Source organism: Hoplias malabaricus, chromosome 4, assembly GCF_029633855.1.
Source record: "Hoplias malabaricus isolate fHopMal1 chromosome 4, fHopMal1.hap1, whole genome shotgun sequence".
NCBI lineage: Eukaryota > Metazoa > Chordata > Actinopteri > Characiformes > Erythrinidae > Hoplias > Hoplias malabaricus.
Window position 1 is genome coordinate 43,534,401 of NC_089803.1, and position 21,376 is coordinate 43,555,776.

The following is a 21,376-nucleotide window of genomic DNA, read 5'->3' on the forward strand; positions in this document are numbered from 1 at the left end:
GTAGCACTTTATCACATAAAAGAATGTCAGCTTACACCAGTCATTTTTCAGAAATCAGTGTTAATTGGGTGGTTACACTCAGACACAGGGGTATTTATAGCATATGCAATATTTATGATGCATTTAATGCCGTACAGTGAGACTGCTTTACATTAATCAATTGCTCAGGGCAGTAAATTATATACTTGCTGTATTTACTGTGTGTGTGTGTGTTTGTGTGTGTGTGTGTGTGTGTGTGTGTGATCTCATCTATCTCAATGTGCAAGTTATCATTTATATATGTGTGTGTTTTTATATATTTGTGAAGACCAGTACAGGTGTATCTCAAATTTGTACTGTGAGGCCATTCCATTGGTCCTTACAACTTCTAATGCTTTAGTATAGCAGAATGTGTGTGTGTGTGTGTGTGTGCGTGTTACACGTGTGTAATACAAAGAGAAAAAGAGATGTATGCATCACTAAAGATGAAGTGACAGGAATCAACCACAGGCAACGCCAGCGTCTGTCACCACCTGCCCATTTCCCCTCCACTTCTACATTGTGCAGATTGACAGACAGACCACAACAGAAACCTCAAGGACAAAGCAGAACTGGGGCAGAACGTCCCTATTTTCTGATAGCCACGAAAGCTTGAACAACTGAATAGTAAATTAGGATATTCTATATGCAGATTAACCTGTTCATACATTATTGAACTTCTAATCTCCACCAGAGGTGAAGTCTTACTTCTTCATCACTGTGCTTTCAAATGCGAGTTGCGTGGACATATTCTCAGTGGAGTAACTTGAACACTAATGTTACGAAGTTGGTGTTGTTTATTAAGTTATTTGCTTGTATTACAGCTGAATGTGTGAGTTAGATTAACATGTTTAAAACATACTTCACCTGTACTTATTTCTGTATGTGTACATTTTATTAGCTAGCTATCCATAGTTGGACTGTTTATAGTGTTGATGTCAAAACTCTATCAGTTTATGCTGTATAGAAATATTTGATTTTTTTCAGCATCAGCATCATTAGGAACACCTACCTTGTATTTACATCCAGGATAACCACAGAGCAGATATGATTTGGTAGTGATTATTCTCAGTGCTGCAGTGACATTGATGTGGTGGTGGTGTGTAAGTGTGTGTTGCACTTGTAGGAGCGGATCAGACACAGCAGTGCTGCTAGAGTTTTTAAAGCCCTCAGTGTCACTGCTGGACTGAGAATAGTCCACCAATCAAAAATATATCCTGTGTCCACCGATGAAGGATTAGACTACGACCAACACAAACTGTCTGACTTTACTATTACAAGGTGGACCAACGAGAGAAGTGTGTCTAACAGAGTGCCCAGTGAGTGGACACAGTGTTTAAAAACTCCAGCAGCACTGCTGTGTCTGATCCACTTGTACCAGCACAGTACAACCACCACCACGTCAGTGTCACCCAAATCTGCTCTATGGTTGTACTCTGGGGGCCCTGACCATTGAAGAACAGGGTGAAATGGGGATAAGAAAGTATGCAGAAAAACAGGTGGACTGCAGTCTGTACTGGAAGAACTACAAAGTGCTATTGTATGGTCAATGGGGCTGATAAAATGTACAATGACTATAGAAACAAGGTTGGAGCTCCAGTGATTGTTCAGTGTAGATATGTTTTTAGAACTTAAAGTGCATCTCAGATGAAACAGGGCAGGATTGGTCTTAAAAACATAATAATTTAATTATCTCTTTTCATGGTGTACATTTCTTGCTGTGTGTAACCTACTATGTACCTGCAGATTGCTACAATAACAGTTTATGCAGTTATCCATATAACGCCTCACAGATTTGAATATTAACACTGATTAGATGCTAGTCCCTAAGACAAACAGCATCAGGCTGCATCTACCACTGTGCGACTGAAGGAGATTCTTCTTTTTTGAAATCCTTTTCAAACATGAGGCAAAGACGTGAAGCAACACTTTTTTTTTGTCTGTGTTTCTATTTTTTCTTCATTCTTTCCCTCTTTTGTTTTCTTTCTTGCTGTAAGCCAGTGCAGTCAGAGAGACTGGCAGGCCACAGTGGGTTTTATGGGAGAGCTATTTTGAAGGAGTTGATATACAGTGGTAAGCCAAACAGTGGTGTTGTGTTTTAAATACTTTCTTGTGGGGTGAACTGCAGCCAGCTGTATGTGTGTGTGAAACTGAACAACAACACACTCTGCCCTTTCAGTGTTCAGTATGTCGCAATAATGCAGCTTAGATTCTCTCTCTCTCTCTGCCTTTCTCTCATGTGTCCCCCCATATCTTCAAAATAACACACAATGCTGGGGAATATTTCATCTTTCCTGTTTGATATTGGCATGCGTGGTTTATGATGGAGTGTGTGAATATCCGTTGGGCAGAGGTCTCACAGGACTGCATGACATTTGGCAGCTGGGATGGGTCAGCATGCTGGCATCAGGCATAGTGGTGTTATCAGGGGTTTTGTTAGGGCTTAATTTTTTAAAGGAACACTAGTTAGTATTTTTTACATTCAAATTACAGCTTCTCCACTGAGCTTTATTAGGAAGAATATAGCTTCTGTTGCTGCTACTCTGGGATCAGCACGGCAGAAACTACACTGTGTAACTGTTGGAAACCACCCTCTCCTTCTATCTTGATTTCAGGACAGTGCTATGAAGTGAATTACACTCTGCAACTGTAGGGGGAACCCAGGAGCAAAAATACCAAACCTTACCTAGTGTTTTCTAAAGGAGCCATGTGTGCTTTTAATCAACAAGAACATGGCCACTTGATTATTTATTGCCATATTAATATGTGACAAATCTAGAATGTTACATGGTGGTACTAATATGATTCAAATACTGTATTACAGCATTACTAGTATGGATATTTTGTGTCCTGTGTAATTATAAATTAAGTAATTTCACTGATAAAATTTTTAAAATACATAGAGTCTGTAACCGCCTATCCAGTTCAAGGCCGCTGTAGGTCCGGAGCCCACCCAGAATCACTGGGCGCAAGGCAGGAACACACCCTGTAGGGGGCGCCAGTCCTTCACAGGCCGACACACACTTACACCTACGAACACTTTTGAGTCGCCAGTCAACCTACCAACGTGTGTTTTTGGACCATGGGAGGAAACCGGAGCACCCGGAGGAAACCCACACAGACACAGGGAGAACACACCAAACTCCTCACAGAAAGTCACCTGTAGCGGGACTTGAACCCACAACCTCCAGGTCCCTGGAGCTGTGTGACTGCGACACTAACCTGCTGCAGCACCACCGTGCCGACCTTTTTTTAAAAACATAATTTATGAAAAAAAAAAAAAAAAAACAGACCAAAAACAAACAAACAAACAACAACAAAAATCTGAAACCTCAACCTTTCACATTCAGCTCTAAACAGAAACTGGAAATTTGTCCTTGAATCTTTTTTGTGCTGCTTGTTGAGCTTTTTTCACAGAATGTGTTGTTACTCAGTGTTAGTGTTTTTGAAAAATCTTATCTACTCAAACTTTAGTTTTCTTATTTCTGAATATGAGGTTTTAAATTAAAAAGTACAGGAACTTGTGAAGCTTTTCATTTGGGAACAAGGGGGTGAATGAATGTATGGTTGGGGATATACTAGGGTGAATCTATGCATGTGTTAATAAATGGGGTGTGTGTGTGATGGATTAGACTGCAGTGTTGACAGCAGCAGTCGTCTCGGAGTATAGAAGAGCACGAGCACTTCACAGAACAAACACAGCTGCTGTCATCCCAAGCATCCATGCTGTCAGCTAACCACACACACACACAGAGTTGTGAGATGCTTCCTCAGGTGTGTGTGTGTGTGTGTGTGTGTGTGTGTGTGTGTGTGTGTGTGTGTGTGTGTGTGTGTTATTCCAGTTCACGCATACACACTGACATTGACACCTGGTTTAGCAGGCTGATATTAGTAAGTGTTTGCAGAAGAATTGAAGAAGTATGTTTTAGATGACCAACAGTCTTTAGCAGAGCCATATATAGACACAACTCCAAGCTGAGTTGGATGTGTGTGTATATGTGTGCGTGCTACTCTTCTCCAGAGTAGCATTTACTAGAAACTCTTTCATAAACACATCCACAACACTGAACAGACACATGGCAAGACACCAGCGCAGCTCATTCTCTCTGTCTCTCTCTCGCTCTCTCTTTCAAACACAGACATAAGCATCAGCATGAACAACATTCATTCATTCATGCGTCAAATAATCAATCAATCAAACAAGTAATTAATTAATTAACTCATTCGGTCATTCATTCATTGTCTGTAACCGCTTATCTTATCCAATTCAGGATCGCGGTGGGTCCATAGCCTACCCGGAGTCACTAGGCGCAAGGCAGAAACACACCCTGGAGGGGGCACCAGTCCTTTACAGAGCGACACACACACACACATTCACTCACACCTATGGACACTTTTGAGTCGCCAATCCACCTACCAACGCGGTTTTGGACCATGGGAGGAAACCGGAGCACCCGGAGGAAACCCACACGGACACGAGGAGAACACACCAAACTCCTCACAGACAGTCACCCTGAGCAGGACTTGAACCCACAACCTCCAGGTCCCTGAAGCTGTGTGATAGCGAGACTACTTGCAGCACCCCCATGCCGCCCTTCATAACTACAATCATTATTAATGATACTTATTAATTTTTTTGTTTTTTTGTAAAAGAAAGTTTTATTGGTTTTCAGACAAAACAACAGCAAAATAATACACACTTAGAGAAAGAGAGGGGGTAAAATAAATGAATCAATAAAAAATAAAATAATACAATTATATATATGTGTGTGTGGAGGGGGGTGTCAAACAATAGTTGCTTCCTTTTCCAAAATGAGCTTTTTACAAAGGTCTTCCCATTCTTCCCCATGTTTATAATCCTATACTAGTTTTGCTAATATCTTTTTACAGGAGACACATTCGATCAGGGAATCTCGTCATTTTCTAAATGAAGGGGCCTGTTCTGCCCTCCAACACATTGCTGTTAAAATTCCCACTGTTTTAAGGGAAAATTACTTGTTTCTAATATAGAGGACTTTAGATTTATCTCCTAAAAGACACAACCTTAGTGAAAACGGAATATCATGATCAATTCTTAAAAAATTAAATCCATTTTCCAGAAAGGTGAAATCATTCTGTATTGCCACGAAACATGGAAATATGTGCCTGATTCTTGTTTACACTTCCAACACAAATTATCCTTCAACACTCCCATTTTAATAAGTCGTGTTGGAGTAAAGTAATAATGGTGTAGTATATTATGTTGGATTAATTTACCTCAATTGCATCTCAATAGTGATATTTTTATCATGTACTCATTTTTATGAGTACATGATATTTTAATGTTGTTAAAAATAAGAAGACCCCAGATTTATCCCATGTGTTCAAATGTTAATGTTTATGTTGACACAATGTAGGCCTCTTACTTGTACAGGCACTTGGAGGCATTTCAAGGCCAAGATTCCGTTAAATTAGTTTTGTGAGTTTTGGACATAATTTCTCCTTTTTATTGACTTTTTCTTTCTTCTTCCTGTGTTCTACGTCTAAAAGTTACCCCATGCCCCTAATATTTAGTGAATCCAGCTGTTATGTTGTACCTACTGATGGCAGAGATGTTCAGTTGTACATATACAGCTATAATTTCCTTAAATATAATTTACCAAAAGAACAGGAGTGGTTTAAATTTAACTTGTCTGAACGTTTTTATTCACTGTTTGAATTTCCACATATACTCATTTGTAACTTGCGTTTTTAAGTTGTGTAGGACTTAAGTATGCATTTACTTTCATGCAGCTAGCATTCTCCTCCTTTAGTAATGTAACTAACTGCAAAAATCATTAAATATTACTGAACTATGGAGGGGGAGGCATGGTGGCGCAGCAGGTAGTGTCACAGCTCCAGAGACCTGGAGGTTGTGGGTTTGATTCCCGCTCTAGGTGACTGTCTGTGAGGAGTTGGTGTGTTCTCCCCATGTCTGCATGGGTTTCCTCCGGGTGCTCCAGTTTTCTCCCACAGTCCAAAAACACACGTTGGTAGGTGGATTGGCGACTCAAAAGCGTCCGTAGCTGTGTGTGTGAGTGTGTGTCTGTGTTGCCCTGTGAGGGACTGGCATTCCCCCTCCTGGGTGTATTCCCACCTTGCACCCAATGATTCCAGGTAGGCTCTGGACCCACCGCGACCCTGAACTCGATAAGTAGTTACAGATAATGAATGAAGTATGGAGTTCACCTGGATTACAGAAACATCCTTGTTTTTCAACATTTGGAAGTCTCTCCACCGTCAAAACACCTCTAGATGTAGTTTTGTGGGCTGTGGCTAAGGGACATAGTGTACAAACACCAGGCATTTTTCCAGCCTGCGAACCAACCAGAGAGCTAGCAAATGGTGATAAGACATTCTCTGAATTTTAAAAACATGTATCGGATTAAAATCATGAACATCACCTTTAATGTTTCAATTGAGAAATAGGTATTGAATGTTACTCCATTGCTCCATTATTGCCAAAGCTGGGGGCTTAACTAGCTGATGATTGGCGTTGGACATAGTGACCTTATTCATGGAAATGATGCAAAGAGTGCACATACAAATGTGTCCACAATTTGTTGAATTCACTAAATATAATGCAATTATACCTATTTGGACATGTTATACTTCTGGCATTGGTGACAATTCTAAATATACAGTATATCCAATACCAGAAATATAATTCTGTCTATATTTCAGTGATGCTGTTTGTCATCGCCATACTTCCCTAGTCTAAAGCTCTGTATGTGTAGACACAGCTGTATTGTCTCCTGCAGAAAAAGCTGCAGTGTGTTCTGTGTGGCCTGGATATTGGAGGTGTATGGAAGGGCTGACGACTCATTCCTTATAGACTCTTTAGTTCACTGATCAATATTTTGCGTCAACTTCTCAGACACCTTATGAGGTCTCTTCACAGAACACACACACACACACACACAGAGACACAAACACCCACAAGCCTAGGGATCTCACTCCAGCTAATAAGGGTGCAGCAGGGGCTTCAAAGGCTGAACGAGTGGGCCACTTCTAAATCTGTGAGTTTTACCACCTCAGGCAGACTCTGAAATGGGGACCGCTCACACAGACTGAATTCTTAAGCATGAATTCAGCAGTAGGATTGTGGAGAGGGCAGTCTTACTGTGATCACTGAGACTATCGCTCCTGTTCCTGTAATGGCCCCAATCTTAGTGTCTCAGTGCAAAGACTGGTGTCTGCACACATAGGCCACACTCACTCACACAGAGGCATACGCTCACAGACTTGAACTATAAGGAAGACTGCGTAGTATTTTTACATTAAAATTACCGTTTCAATATGAGCTGTAATAAGGAGAATAGCGCCTCTGTAGTTGCTACCCAGGGCTAAGCACTGCAGAAACTGCACTGTGTAACTGTTGGAAGAGGGTAGGGAACCATCTTCATTTCAGGACAGTGCTATAAAGTGAATTACACTCTGCAACTGTAGGGGGAGCCCATGAGAAAAAACAACAACAAAACCTTTCTTTAAAGGATCCATTTGTTCTTTTAATTATCAAGAAGATAATTAATTGATTATTTATTAGTTTTAGTATTTTTTTTTTCTAAGAAATGCAACTCGCATGAGATTTCTCTTGATTTCTTTCTACTCCACCTGCAGGCCCCCAGAGGGAGGTGGCCATATTTAAAACAGGATTAGGAGAGAATCTCTGATACATCCAGGACATTAGGGTTCAGTCTCTTTCTTTACATTAAGAAGAGTCATTGGTGAAAATGACTAATAGCAGCTTTAAAGCAATGGCTTAATAAAATAAACTAAAAAAACATTCTATGTCTGGTAAAAGAAACAAAGCAAAACAAAAAAACACTCAGAATCAAAATTTAGTACCAGGATTTATGCTCCTGAGCAGCACAAATGTTGAGGAGTTTACTCCATCAGAAGGCTGTGAATTAGAATCCCAGCAATGCCATCTGTAGTCAGGAGTTGTTGTTGTTTGTGTGACTGTGTGACGTAGAGACTCCTACCTAGCAGATGGGAATTGGCCATAAAAAAAGGAAATTCAATGAAATAAAACAGAAAAGTCAAAAAGAAAACAAAGTAAGAAAAAATAAAAATACAACCAATTTTTTTGATGCTCTACTGATACCAAACAGTTTGACAATGCTATTCGGACCATTGTGTAAATGACATATTTTCATTGAGCTGTGTGTTGAAGTCCAGTTGTGGTCCTGTTGTTGTTGTGGGCTTGAGTTGTGTGGAGGTCAGCATGTGCCGTAGGGCAGTGATGGTCAGTGGCAGCATGAGGACTTCAGCATGAATCAACTCACAGACACAGGCTATTTAAAATTCCACTGCCCCCTCTCTAGAACAGCGGTGTCTTAATCTCTCACGCATACACACATACACACACACACATACAAAGATTTATGTCCAAATATTACTTTTTATTACAAATCCAGTTCCAATGAAGTTGGGATGTTGTATAAAACATAAATAGAAACAGAATACAATGATTTGCAAATCCTTTTCAACCTATATTCAGTTGAATACAGTACAAAGACAAGATAGTTAATGTTCAAACAGATAAACTTTATTGATTTTTTGCAAATATTCACTCATTTTGAATTTGAGACCTGCAACATATTTTAAAAGAGTAGGGACAGGGGCAACAAAAGACTGCGAAAGTTGAGGAATGGTCAAGAAACACCTGTTTGGAACATTCCACAGGTGAACAGGTGAATTTGAAACAGGTGAGTGTCATGACTGGGTAAAAAGGAAGCATCCCAGAAAAGCTCAGTCATTCACAAGCAAGGATGGGGCGAGGTTCACTACTTTGTGAACAACTGCATGAACAACAGTTTTAAGAACAATGTTTCTCAATGTACAATTGCAAGGAATTTAGGGATTTCATCATCTACAGCCCATAATGTCATCAAAACATTCAGAGAATCTGGAGAAATCTCTGCAAGTAAGCGGCAAGGCAGAAAACCAACATTGAATACCTGTGACCTTCGATCCCTCAGATGGCACCTGATTTTAAAACTGACATCATTCTGTAACGGATATTACCACATGGGCTCAGGAACACTTCAAAAAACCATTGTCATTGAACACAGTTTGTACAAGTGCAAGTTAAAACTATACCATTCAAGCTTCTCTGGGCCCGAGGTCATCTGAGATGGACTGACACAAAGTGGAAAAGTGTCCTGTGTTCTGATGAGTCCACATTTCAAATTGTTTTTTGGAAGTCATGGATTTTGGAAGTGTCCGTAGGTGTGAGTGTGTTGCCCTGTGAAGGACTGGTGACTCCTCCAGGGTGTATTCCCAAATTGCCCAATGATTCCAGGTAGGCTCTGGACCCACCGCGACCCTGAATTGGATAAGCGGTTACAGATAATGAATGAATGAATGGATGTCATGTTCAAATGCCAGCATCTCTGATGGTATGGGGGTATTTTATTGCCCATGGCATGGGTAACTTGCACATCTGTGAAGGCATTATTAATGCTGAAAAAAAGCAACATATGCTGCCATCCAAGCAACGTCTTTTTCAGGGATGTAGATGTAGATTTACAGATCTGTAGATGGAGTCCCTGCTTATTTCAGCAAGAGAATGCCAAGCCACATTCTGCACGTGTTACAGCAGCATGGCTTCGTAGTAAAAGAGTGCAGGTACTAGACTGTCTCCCATTGAAAATTTGTGGTGCATTATGCAGCGCAATATATGACAACGGAGACCCCAGACTTTTGAGCAACTCAAGTTGTACATCAAGCAAGAATGGGAAAGAAATCCACCTACAAAGCTTCAAAAATTAGTGACCTCAGTTCCCAAACGCTTATTGAGTGTTGTTAAAAGGAAAGGTGATGTAGCACAGTGGTAAACATGCCCTTGTCCCAACTTGTTGGAACGTGTTGCAGGCCTCAAATTAAAAATGAGTGAATATTTGCAAAAAAACATAAAGTTTATTTGTTTGAACATTAAATATCTTGTCTTTGTACTGTATTCAATTGAAAATAGGTTAAAAAGGATTTGTAAATCATTGTATAATGTTTTTATTTGTTTTACACAACATCCCAACTTCACTGGAATTGGGGTTGTATTAAAAGCTGCATACAGTCAAATATAGTAATAAAAAAATAAGAGCACACAAATTTCACTGAACTATTTGATCAGATATTCATCATTCAATCCTCATATTCATTTTCTTTTATTTATATTTCATATCTCTGTGATGAAACTCACATCTGTTATAAAGGCATTTTGCCTTACAAAAACACTTAATAGCAACAAACATAAGAACAACAATGATAGTAAATCAAATGATTTGTGCACAAGGTAATTCAGGCAAAAGTGGGTATGGTTATATTTTACAAATACACCGTAATTAAAAAATGGCTTATGACCCTCTGAATTATACTTTCTGCTTATTCCGTTCATATCTGTAGGAGTTTGGTCATGCTTCATGTTAATGATATGTAAATCAGGCCTGGTAGGCTGGTGCTTGATTTCACACACTTATCCTGAATCATGCTGTCATCTTAAGTGTGCTCAAATCTTGGCGTGTTTTAAAGTCGCACGACAAGTTCACGAATCAGATGATGAGTGCTTCATGTAATTGCCTCTAATCTCCGTTCTTGGTTCTCTTTAAAGACCTCTTGTCCAAGTTTGATTCACTTTGTTCTCCAAGTGAGGTTGTTTTCTCTCCTTTATCTGCATTGTTTTTCCTGTATTGAGCTGTATTTTCTTAGCCTGTCTGTTTATACTGCACCTATGGGGGTTTTTGTGACCATGCATTATCTTCAGTTATGGAGAGAGGCAATTAATAAAATGACTCATATGAGCCATTGATGATGCCCAGTGATTACAGTAGCATTTCTGATTGGTGGTGTGTAGTGTTAAAGGGGAATGACAATAGTTCTCCTTTTTAGATTTCTGCATAATTAATTGATTAAGATGTGTGGAACGTGGTCAATTAGAATAGTTTACAGAATAATGACTCTGGTTTATGAACACACTGTCTGATTCCTGATGAGTTTGACAAAGCTGTTCTCTGTCATTGTTGGGGAGAGGCATTTGCAGGGCATTGTAGGCAAAATAGTCCCCAAGAACAAATGATCAGTTTTAACATTATGAACCAAATTTGTTATAAGGGCACATGATGTCGCTGAAGCAAAGCACTGAAAAAAGCCCATCATGGAGTAGTACATTTGTTAAATGAGAATGAACGTGTGAGTGTGTTACAAACCTGCTCTACCTACTCTACTCAACTTCTCACTTTTTGGCCCCTGGTACCTGGTTCATTGTCCACTACAACGGCTATGCCCAGAAATATAGCTGTTGAGGTTGCAAAACACAGTATCTATTGAGAACCATGAGCTTTGGGAATCCACAACAATGGTTAAGCGTTGTTTTTTCATAGTGCATTCACATTTTGTTTGGGATTTTTTTAAATACAGAATACAGCCTAGGTGTGTATCTGTTCAGGCATATATCAGTGTAGTTTTTTCATTCCTTGTTGCACCTTTCACCTCTCTCTGGATTCTTTCATCTGCTACCAATCCAAGGAACGTTTTTACTTGTTTAAAAAACAGCAGCTTAATTTTGCGAAACTGCCGTTGTGAGTTGGATAAAAAAAGAAAAAAGTGATCTCTACTGTAGCTTTGCAATTTTACAAGCAGCTAGTTTGTGCTGGAGGTCTGCATTTATTCATGATTGGCAAGTCTGGCTACTCGCTTGGAACCAGGATCGAGAAGGGACTTAAAAAAAAACCCTCCAAAATAAAAGCAGAGAAGAGCCGAGTTGAGTAAAGTAGGTACCATTCAGTGAAAAAATGCCATAAAGACTCATAGCCTCTGTTGGTTTGTAAATGAAATTACTTTATTTCCACTGTAGACATTGTGACCCCTGGTTCCTATGACTATCACTGTGAAGAACTCCCAAGTCTGTTAGCTTCTCTACAATAATGCATTTTATATTTAAACACTTAATGAATTGGTTTACATCTCAGCCTTGAATTATTCAGCAATATCTGTGATAGTCCCCTATAAAAACCTTTCAGGTTCTCAGTTACAAGGCTACAGTGATTTTAATGGGGCCTATATTTATCAGATGATAACTGGGACTCAGGTCATGTTAGGGTTAGTAATGTCCTTCACATGAGAGTGTGCTGACCTCATCGGTCACTTTCATGTGCCTAATTGGTCAACAGGGTGAACACAGAGCAGTAACTGCAGATCAGTGTCTATAGCAGTGTGTCAGCAGCAGCTGTGGGATCTCCATATGCTGTGGCTAAGTGTCCTGGGTATCAGGGCTCTCGTGTAATCTACATCAGACAACATCTCGCCACCATCTGCACTGCTTCATATGCAGGGATAATAATAACACTGATATTATTAGAGTTTGAAGAGGTTTCCAAGCAACTGGACTTATTTTCAACGCATTTAAGTTAGAAGATTATGTTGCAACCTGCAATTTATTTACTGCTTACAAAGCAATATATTGAGAGCTAGTGTGCGCAATTTTTTCCTAACCTTAAAGCAACAGTACATTGTGTTTATACCATGAATTACAGCTTCAAATAATTGTGTTGCATCACTGACCTGTAACAGGGAGAATAGGTGTGTACCACTATGTAATTTTTGGGGGAGGGTATGACCCCTCAATTGATTTGACTTGATTTGAGGACACAAGTGTAAAGCTATCAGGAGTAAAAATACCAAATCTTATCTAGTGTTACTTTATAAGTATTTTCATACAATATTGAAAACTGAAAATTTAATAATCAGTGTATCTATCACATGTTTAATTCAAAATTGTCGGTTCAATTTATAATCACATTAATAATAATTTGTATAGCTACTTTTATAAATGTAAATAATAGATCATTTTATTTACATAAAATATTGAATTGAAAACAGTGACAATTAAAGTCTTAATTAAAAACAAAGGAGAAAAATTAAAACCTAGCTTTAAAGTCAAGGTTAAAATATATATATAGAAAATAAATCAATAATTATTATTCCAAATTTCTTTGTAAACCTTAGTTGTTGCCAGTGCCAAACTCACAGAGAAGCCGGCCACTGCTCCTTTGCCAAATGTTACTAACATAATGCATCTTTAGCTCAGCATGCAGGAGAACAATGGCAGCTGCCCAGATCTGCTACATCAGACAACAGACGCCCATGCTGGCTAGCACTGTGCTTGTGTGATTGGCGAGAGGGGGGCCATCCAACCCACACATAAAGCGAGGCTATTTGCCCTCTTGGACTCCCGGCCTCAGCAGTTCCCTTTCTTTATTCAAAGTGTCTCTTTTTTGCTTTTTGCCTTTTGTAACTGGTCCATAGTTAATACTTAGTGCCAGACTCAGGGCTGCATTTGCAGGAGTTTTAATTGTGCTTTTGTGGCATGTTTTATAGCATTTCAGTGTTTGGGGGTTCACAATGTGATGTTTTTTGAGATTTTTATGAGGCGCTTTAGTGTTGTGTTTTCCACAAGGGTTTCACTTTGTTCATCGTTTGTCTTGAAATAATGTGTGTATATTTCTGAGCCAAACCACTTTTAGATGTTAGCGTTTTCCCACTGCATGGTACCTACTCGGCTCAACTAAACATAACGTGTAGATCTTGCAGAGCGCTGATTGGCCAGAGACAGTACAAAACACATGAAATGCAGAAATTCAACATGAACTAGCCCTATGTAAAATCTCCATGTTACAGTACTGATCATATTTGTTTTATCCAACTGAGATGTCACCAGCTTCTTTTTTAGGGGTGTGGGTGAGGGAGGGAGCTGCTAATTTTAAATTTACCAGGCACCATGGGCTAAAAAACAAGTAGAGCCCAATTGACTCGAGCAGAGTAGGTACCATGCAGTGGAAAAGCATCAGTATTAGAATTATATCAGTATAGGCAAATATACAATTTTTTTTTAAGATCATTGCCATGCTTTGACTTTGCCCTTATTTTAAACCGAAAACTGCTGACCTGTTTATTTTATGCTGCAAGAAAACTGGATGTTCTAAAAGAACAGACAGATGACTGGGTAGATCAAAGTTGTTTGGCTCAGACTCTTTCAACCCTGACAGTGTGGAGAAGCACAAAGGCAGTGCTGCAGCACTCTTATATTTGTATGACTGTATTGTTGTACAGTTAAAATGCTAATGGGCCACTGATATTTCTTTGTATTTAATCTTTCCTTTAACTTAACTTTCACTTATTTATAATTTATTGTTTATTAGTTTGAGTAGATATATTATTTTTATAATAAAAAAAGAGAGTTTAAAGCTGGGTGGCACGGTGCTGCAGCAGGTAGTGTCGCAGTCACACAGCTCCAGGGACCTGGAGGTTGTGGGTTCGATTCCCGCTCTGTGAGGAGTTTGGTGTGTTCTCCCTATGTCTGTGTGGGTTTCCTCTGGGTGTGCCGGTCTCTTCCCACAGTCCGAAAACACACGTGGATTGGTGTGTGTTGCCCTGTCCATGGTGTGTTTCTGTCTGGTGCCCACTCCAGGTCTCTGTAAGGACCAGTTAGCTGTTAAAGGTGGCTCAGCATTTTCTCAGGAGGCACCATATATTTCATTGCTTGCATAAATTTGGTTGATAATTATTATATCAGACATCTGCAGACCAGAATTCCCATATTGGTGCACCTGTAGATTTAATAACTTGTTGCAGATTGATGATTTAGGTGATAAATAACTGATGTGTGTATGTAAACCTGTATTATTGTTAGATACAGTAGCATCACCGCTGTAAGTCCAGACAGTTCACCTTCTCTCTGTATAATCTCCACTGCTCTCCTGAAGCTCTGATGCTGACGTGTGTAATTGAAAAGAGATCCAGCGGTGATCGGACGGACTCACAGTAATCAAATTGTGCTGAGCAATAGCAGCCTATCGTGGAACTGACTGGAGGAGCATATGAAAGAGCGGACTGCATGTAATTGACCTGCATTTTGTACAGAGACTTCAGCTGTGTGTGACTTGGCGTGCTGGGAAGACGTCTGCAGTTTTTCAGGAGGAGGCTGCCCCGCACGCTAACTCACAGCAGACTCAGGGGACACTCCATGTCAATTCACAATTCACTTCCTCTGTCCCTGGGGCGCCATGTGGTTATTGATTGCTTGTGTCTGGTTTTAATCATGCTCCAGTGCAAATGAAAGGAGAGGGGCATCAGTAGGCGCTGCCAATCAATCTGACGCACAGGCTCCCCAATATATGGGCCTCACTGTGACCAATCACAGTGCAGCAAGGTTTGGGTGACCTTGGTCAGGGCAAAGGTTCCGCTTTTAAGCACTTTGAGGTAAAAAAAAAAAAAATTAGAACACTCTCTTTTCACTTTAGCTCTGTCTTCTTTCTTTCTTTGTTGACCTGGGCTTTCTGTTCACCTTCATTGTTTTCGGGTGCAGGTGTTCAAAAGGCTGTCTGGATAGAAAAAGCAAAGCTAGCAGTTTGGAAATTGTTGTTAATTTGGAATAGGTCGATGTCTGAGAGGCAGGATACGGACACTGTAAGGCTGTTTCAGGCCTTGGTGGAGTCCCGTCTGAGGGTGGAGTTTGTTTTCTATCAAAGGCGCTCATAACAGTGCTCGCTTTCAGGAAAAATGGTGCATTAATGGAAGTTTTCCATCTGTTGGTGACACGGGCGTGTTAAGGTTTCACTGGAGACGTGTGTGTGTGTGTGTGTGTGTGTGCATTTTCCTGTTCTGAGTTTTATTTTTTCCCTTTTAGAACACCTTTGCCTTTTTAAACATGTAATTTAAGTTGATGTAAATAAAAGGGTCTTTGTATCTCCATTTTTCTCTTTTTTGTCATTCTTTCTTTGTCTTCTCTTTTTCTCTCTCATTTTAATTGTTCTCTCTGTTAGTCCCTCTCTCCTTAACTGTCTCACTCTTTCTTTCCCCTCTCTCACTTATGATTCAATCTTCTATAGATTCTAAGTTATACAGAGGTACTGTACGCTATATGTGCTGCAGAGCTGTAGAATATTCCCCCTACACACACACACACACACATACGCACACACACACAGTTGGGATGACTCATACTCTCTAAGCTGCAGCAGGGCTTTCCCTCTCACAACCTTTCACTGCCTCTGTGTGTGTGTGTGTGTTTGTGTGATTGCGTGTGTGTATGTTGTTATATGCTTGTATGCATGCATTTAGCCAGTGTCTTTAATGCATTCCTCTTCACTTCACACATTTAGTATCATTCACTGCTTTCTCTGCCTTGTTAGAATTCATTCTCTTTCTCTGTTTGTTGACTGTCATCAAATCCATAATTTCACACATGAGGCATCCTTATTGATTAAACACAGCACTTTTCTGCTTCAAAACAGCACTGTTCTTTTTTTCCTATACTGCATCAGAGAGAGGGACAGAGAAAGCGAGAGAGAGGTTTAACAGAGTGACGCTTAATGTAAAAAAGGACATTTTCTGCATAGTTGTCTAATCTGGTGAGGAGAAGAGGCTTGGATCTGAGGAGCTTATCTATTTTGGCTTAATCTAATGCTTCCAGCTAATTAAATTGGGCTCCTTTCTCAGCTCTTCTTTCTTAGCTGGCTGCCATGGAACCGCACCATTACATTAGGAACAATTGTACATGTACAGTCAATAATCAAAGTTATGAGATAATTAAAATTACAGACAATGTCTACAATTGTGGGGAACCGCAGTTCCCTCTGGTTTGTTTATGTTTAGAAGCTCAGTGTCTCATACCAATGTTTGAGGAGAAAAAGTAGTTTGTAAGCTGAAGTTGTCTGTAAGATTCACTGTCTGAATATCCGCAGAGACTTGTTTGTAACTCGAGTTGTTTAGTTTGTAGAACTTTCGGTTTGTGTCTACTTTCATGCAGCTAGTCTCCTGAATTTATAGAGGGATCCTACATAAATAATTTGAAAGTGCATAAATAAGTCAATATTCCCCACCTATGGGGCAGGAATGGAGCAGCATCCTCATCTCGGTTAGCATAGCATACCAGACCAAGACCCTTTGTTTTTTTTTGCTTATTTACTGACACTGACATTGTGAACATTGCCTTTAAGTTTCATTCATTCATTATCTGTAACTGCTTATCCAGTTCAGGGTCACGGTGGGTCCAGAGCCTACCTGGAATCATTGGGCGCAAGGCGGGAATACACCCTGGAGGGGGCGCCAGTCCTTCACAGGGCAACACAGACACTCACACATTCAGACACTTTTGAGTCACCAATCCACCTACCAGCGTGTGTTTTTGGACTGTGGGAGGAAACCGGAGCACCCGGAGGAAACCCACACGGACATGGGGAGAACACACTAACTCCTCACAGACAGTCACCTGGAGCGGGAATCGAACCCACAACCTCCAGGTCCCTGGAGCTGTGTGACTGCGACACTACCTGCTGCGCCACCGTGCCACCTTGCCTTTAAGTATTTATTATAAATATAAACTAGTAACAAATGTCAATTGACAGAGATTTTTTGTGTGTTTTTGTTGGTGTGGGAGTGAATGATCATTGTACTGAGCGTGGTCTGGGTCAAATGCCTCTCTATTTTTTACACATGCCTTTTTCTATTTAAGAGGTTTTCATACGTTATTTCATCTGATACAGCAGATTGATTAAATCATTTCATTTAGGCTACTACATGCTCATGCTATACTTTTTAAAACAATTCTATCAGATAAAGGCACTAAGATACAGAAGGTTTTTCCTTCTCCTGTAAAGTTGCTATTTTGGAGATGCATATTTTGACTGGAAAGTGACAAAATAATGAGAAATGCAAGGATCTGAGACATTTCAGCAAGGTCCAGATAGGGATGGTTTGACAGCTAGTTAGAAAGTTAGAGCAACTCCTTAACAACTGGTCGTGTAGTATGTTCTCAGTATGTGGTGCTTAGTAACTATCAAAATTGGTCCAAGGGAATGCAAGCGGTGAACTGATGACAGATCATGGGCACTCATGGATTATTGATGCACGAGGGACGTAAAGGCCTTCTCGCCTGGCCCCATCCCACAGTAGAGCTACTGTAGCACAAATACCTGATGAAGGTAATGCTGGCTATAAAGAAAAGTGTCCAAACTGCATCATGGAGAAATGGAAGAAGGTGGCCTGGTCTTTTTTTATTATGTGGTCACACGCGTGTGTGTGCGTTGCTTAATTGGGGAAGAGCACAAGGACATACTATGGGAAGAAAACAAACTGTCCTGGCATTTATGCAGATGTTACTTTGGCAACGACCACCTAACTAAACACTGTTGTGGACCAAGTACACCCTTTCATGGTAACAGTGTTCTTTATTTGCAGTAGCCTCTTTCAGGGGAATTAATGCACCCAGCCTCACATTGTTCAGCAATGGTTTGAGGAACAAAATAAATAATTCAAAGTTTAGACTTGGTCTCAAAATTGAACAGATCTCTGTCTGAATGGACATATGCGTAATGTACCAGAAGTTCTCTCAACTTACAGATAAAGGATCTAGATGGATCAGTTAACGTAACTAGATGATATTGCATTTATTGTTCCATTTTTCCTGAAGTGCTAACACAGTGTATGCGGCAGCTGCTGCACTCAAAGTATGTTGAAAAATAAAATTAATTAGAAAGAAATAAAATTAGATAAATAGTTAGACATGGCAGCAAATATATTAAATATGTGTAACCCACATATGTGTATTCATATGTTTCAGACTTTGGGTTCATTATGAACCCTCTCCCTCAGCTGGAATATTTTCTGAGATCAGTCTAGACATGTGTCCTATTGACTGTTCATGCACTAGTTATGGACATATAGCACAGCTGGCCTTAGGCGTCTGTGTGTGTGTGGGTGTGTGTGTGTGTTTGCTATGTCCTCTTATAAGCTCAAACCCTCAGATGTAACCATCACTGGTACTGTTTTGTATTGTACTGCTGAAAGTATCATGAAGTGCTAAAACTTTGAAGAAGTCCTCACTGAAACATTAAGAGGCTGCTGACCTATTCCATCTTCACTGCAATAGGAAACAAAGATGTAGAAAGAAAGTGCAAGATAAATTATGTCATTGAAGAGCTTGATTCCTCTTGTATTTTCAGTGCGAAAATCAGGCTTATTAACAACTAAGGCTGTTTTTCATATTTTTTCAAATCCCATGTTACCCATTTTCAAGGCTGACAATAATTGTTGAGTGTATAATCATAATAACTGAATAATGTTGCTCTAGTATTCAAGCACACTATTAATGCACACTGGGACATAATTTGCAATGTCTGAAGCTGAGGGCTCCTTTGTGGAGATTAGCATATTCAGATTCAGTATAGGATTTTTGTTTGGTTTGATTTTACTGACATGTATTTTGTAGATTTCGTTTTCTTTGATTATCAAGCATTTACAAAGTCAATAAATGAATAAAAGAGTTGATAGTCATGTTTTCATCCTGTTTCTATGGATTGTCTGTAGTCATTGAATACAACAGTGTAGTGTGTTAAACCTCCTTGTAGTGGGTACAGCCCACTATAATGTTTCATTATTGGTTATGTGTGGTTTTGGATGTCGTGCTTCTTTGAGCTCCCACTTTGAGCATTTGCAAATCATGTTTAGAATTTTGAGAATGGATTAAACGACCAATAAGTTCAATATGCCTTTGAGGCAGCTGAAGTGTTACCCGTGATACCGTACAGACTGTATTTAATGAGTGCTGTTTTTCTCTGTTCTCTGCAGCATGTGGAGAGGACTGAATGTGAACTGTGCTGACAGTTCTGGATACACACCTCTACACCATGCTGCACTCAACGGACACAGGTAAACACACCTACCACAATCATGTTAAGTTCACTTACTTCACACACTTCAGACCTAATTTCACACAGAAGGGGACATCTTTTAGAGGGACATCTGTTATGTACTTACACTTTTCCCCAATGACAAATCTCTCACATCCAGACAAAATACACTTACCAGGACCCCTGACTTTTAAAGCTGCATTCTATTTAAACTCTTATTTGAAATTCTATTATTCCTAGTACAAATGGAATGTAACATAGAAACTCTGGTGTCCTGGTAATTGTATGATATCAGAATTCAGCAAGTTCCAAGTAGCAAAAATTTCAACTAAAACCTAGATGAACCTGGTTGGTATAAAATCATATGATCGCATTCCTTTCACAGCATACAGTGGAGTTCCTGGCCCTTATTTATGTTTGGGAAAAACCGAGTTGATGTTGTGGCACCCAGAGGTAGTAAAAGGTTGAGTGCCACTTCAGTCACATTAATTTTTTGATTTGTGACTCAGGAAGTGTTTACTATCAAGAGGAGGGTCTCTGATACACATGCATGGACACAGACACTAAACACAAAGATAAACAGTATAACTAAACATAAGTAAATATATAAATTCTCATATGAAGTAATCCCAAATTTACTCATGATTGTGTTCTGAGAGTTGTGAAACACACATGCTTTTTGATTGCACTCAGTCCTGTAATGTGAATGTAACTTAAAGTTTTGTTTAAGGGGCATAAGGCTACAGGGTTTGTTTGTTTTTTAAAGGGCTGGAGTAGGCCTCTTAGTTCCAGTAAAGGGAAATCTTAATTCTTGAGCATATCAATACAGTATGGACAGCTGAATGTTTCCAACAGTTTGGGGAAGGTCCTTTTCTCTTCCAGCATGCCTGTGCCCCAGTGCACAAAGCAAAACTCATCAAGGCACTGTTTGATGAGTTTGGTGTGGAAGAACCAAACTGGCCTGCACAGATCCCTGACCTCAACCCCATCAAACACCTTTGGTCCTCTCATCCAACATCAGTGTTTGACCTTGCAAATGCTTATCTAGATGAATTGGCAAAAATTCCCACAGATACACTCAGAAGATCGGGAGATGTTATAGTTACAAATAGGGGGAACAGCTCCATATTAATGTCTATGGATTTAGAATGGGATATCACAGACCACTTGTAGGTGTAATGTAGTTTTCTGAATATTTTTGTCTATATATTGTATATATAAGAGCCATCTATCCAGTTCCTGGATTAAGGAGACTGTTAAAAAAAGAACTCTGGATGAAAAATATAGAGACTTATTTACAGTAGTACCATTTTGGGAAGGAATTTAAATATTAAAAATTATAGTGTGTGATTGAGTTTTTCTGGTTATTAAATCAACCCTGATATATTCATTTGGATGATGCAGGAATAATACAAAACTGTTAACTTATTACAATAGATTAAACTGACTGAAGATATAAAAAATCTGCTTTAATTTTTTTTTTAAATAAATAAATAAATAATGTCTTTCTCCACTTCTTAAAAGTGATATTTTGGTTCATATTCTTGTAATCCATTCCCAAATATTTCCTATTAAAATTTTATCCAGTTGTTTTAAAGATGACTTCAGAGTTTCTGGAGATGTAATAATGGAGAAATCAACTCTTTTTGTGC

General features: G+C 39.5%; 1 protein-coding gene across 2 annotated transcripts in view; it reads left to right on the forward strand.

Moving 5' to 3' along the window:
• anks1b (ankyrin repeat and sterile alpha motif domain containing 1B) overlaps positions 1–21,376 on the forward strand; it is a 276,601-nt gene that overhangs the window by 47,504 nt on the left and 207,721 nt on the right. For both annotated transcript variants that reach the window (XM_066667270.1, XM_066667271.1), the window contains exon 2: positions 19,663–19,743. In XM_066667270.1, the coding sequence (XP_066523367.1) occupies positions 19,663–19,743 (81 nt within the window). The remainder of the gene's footprint in view (positions 1–19,662; positions 19,744–21,376) is intronic.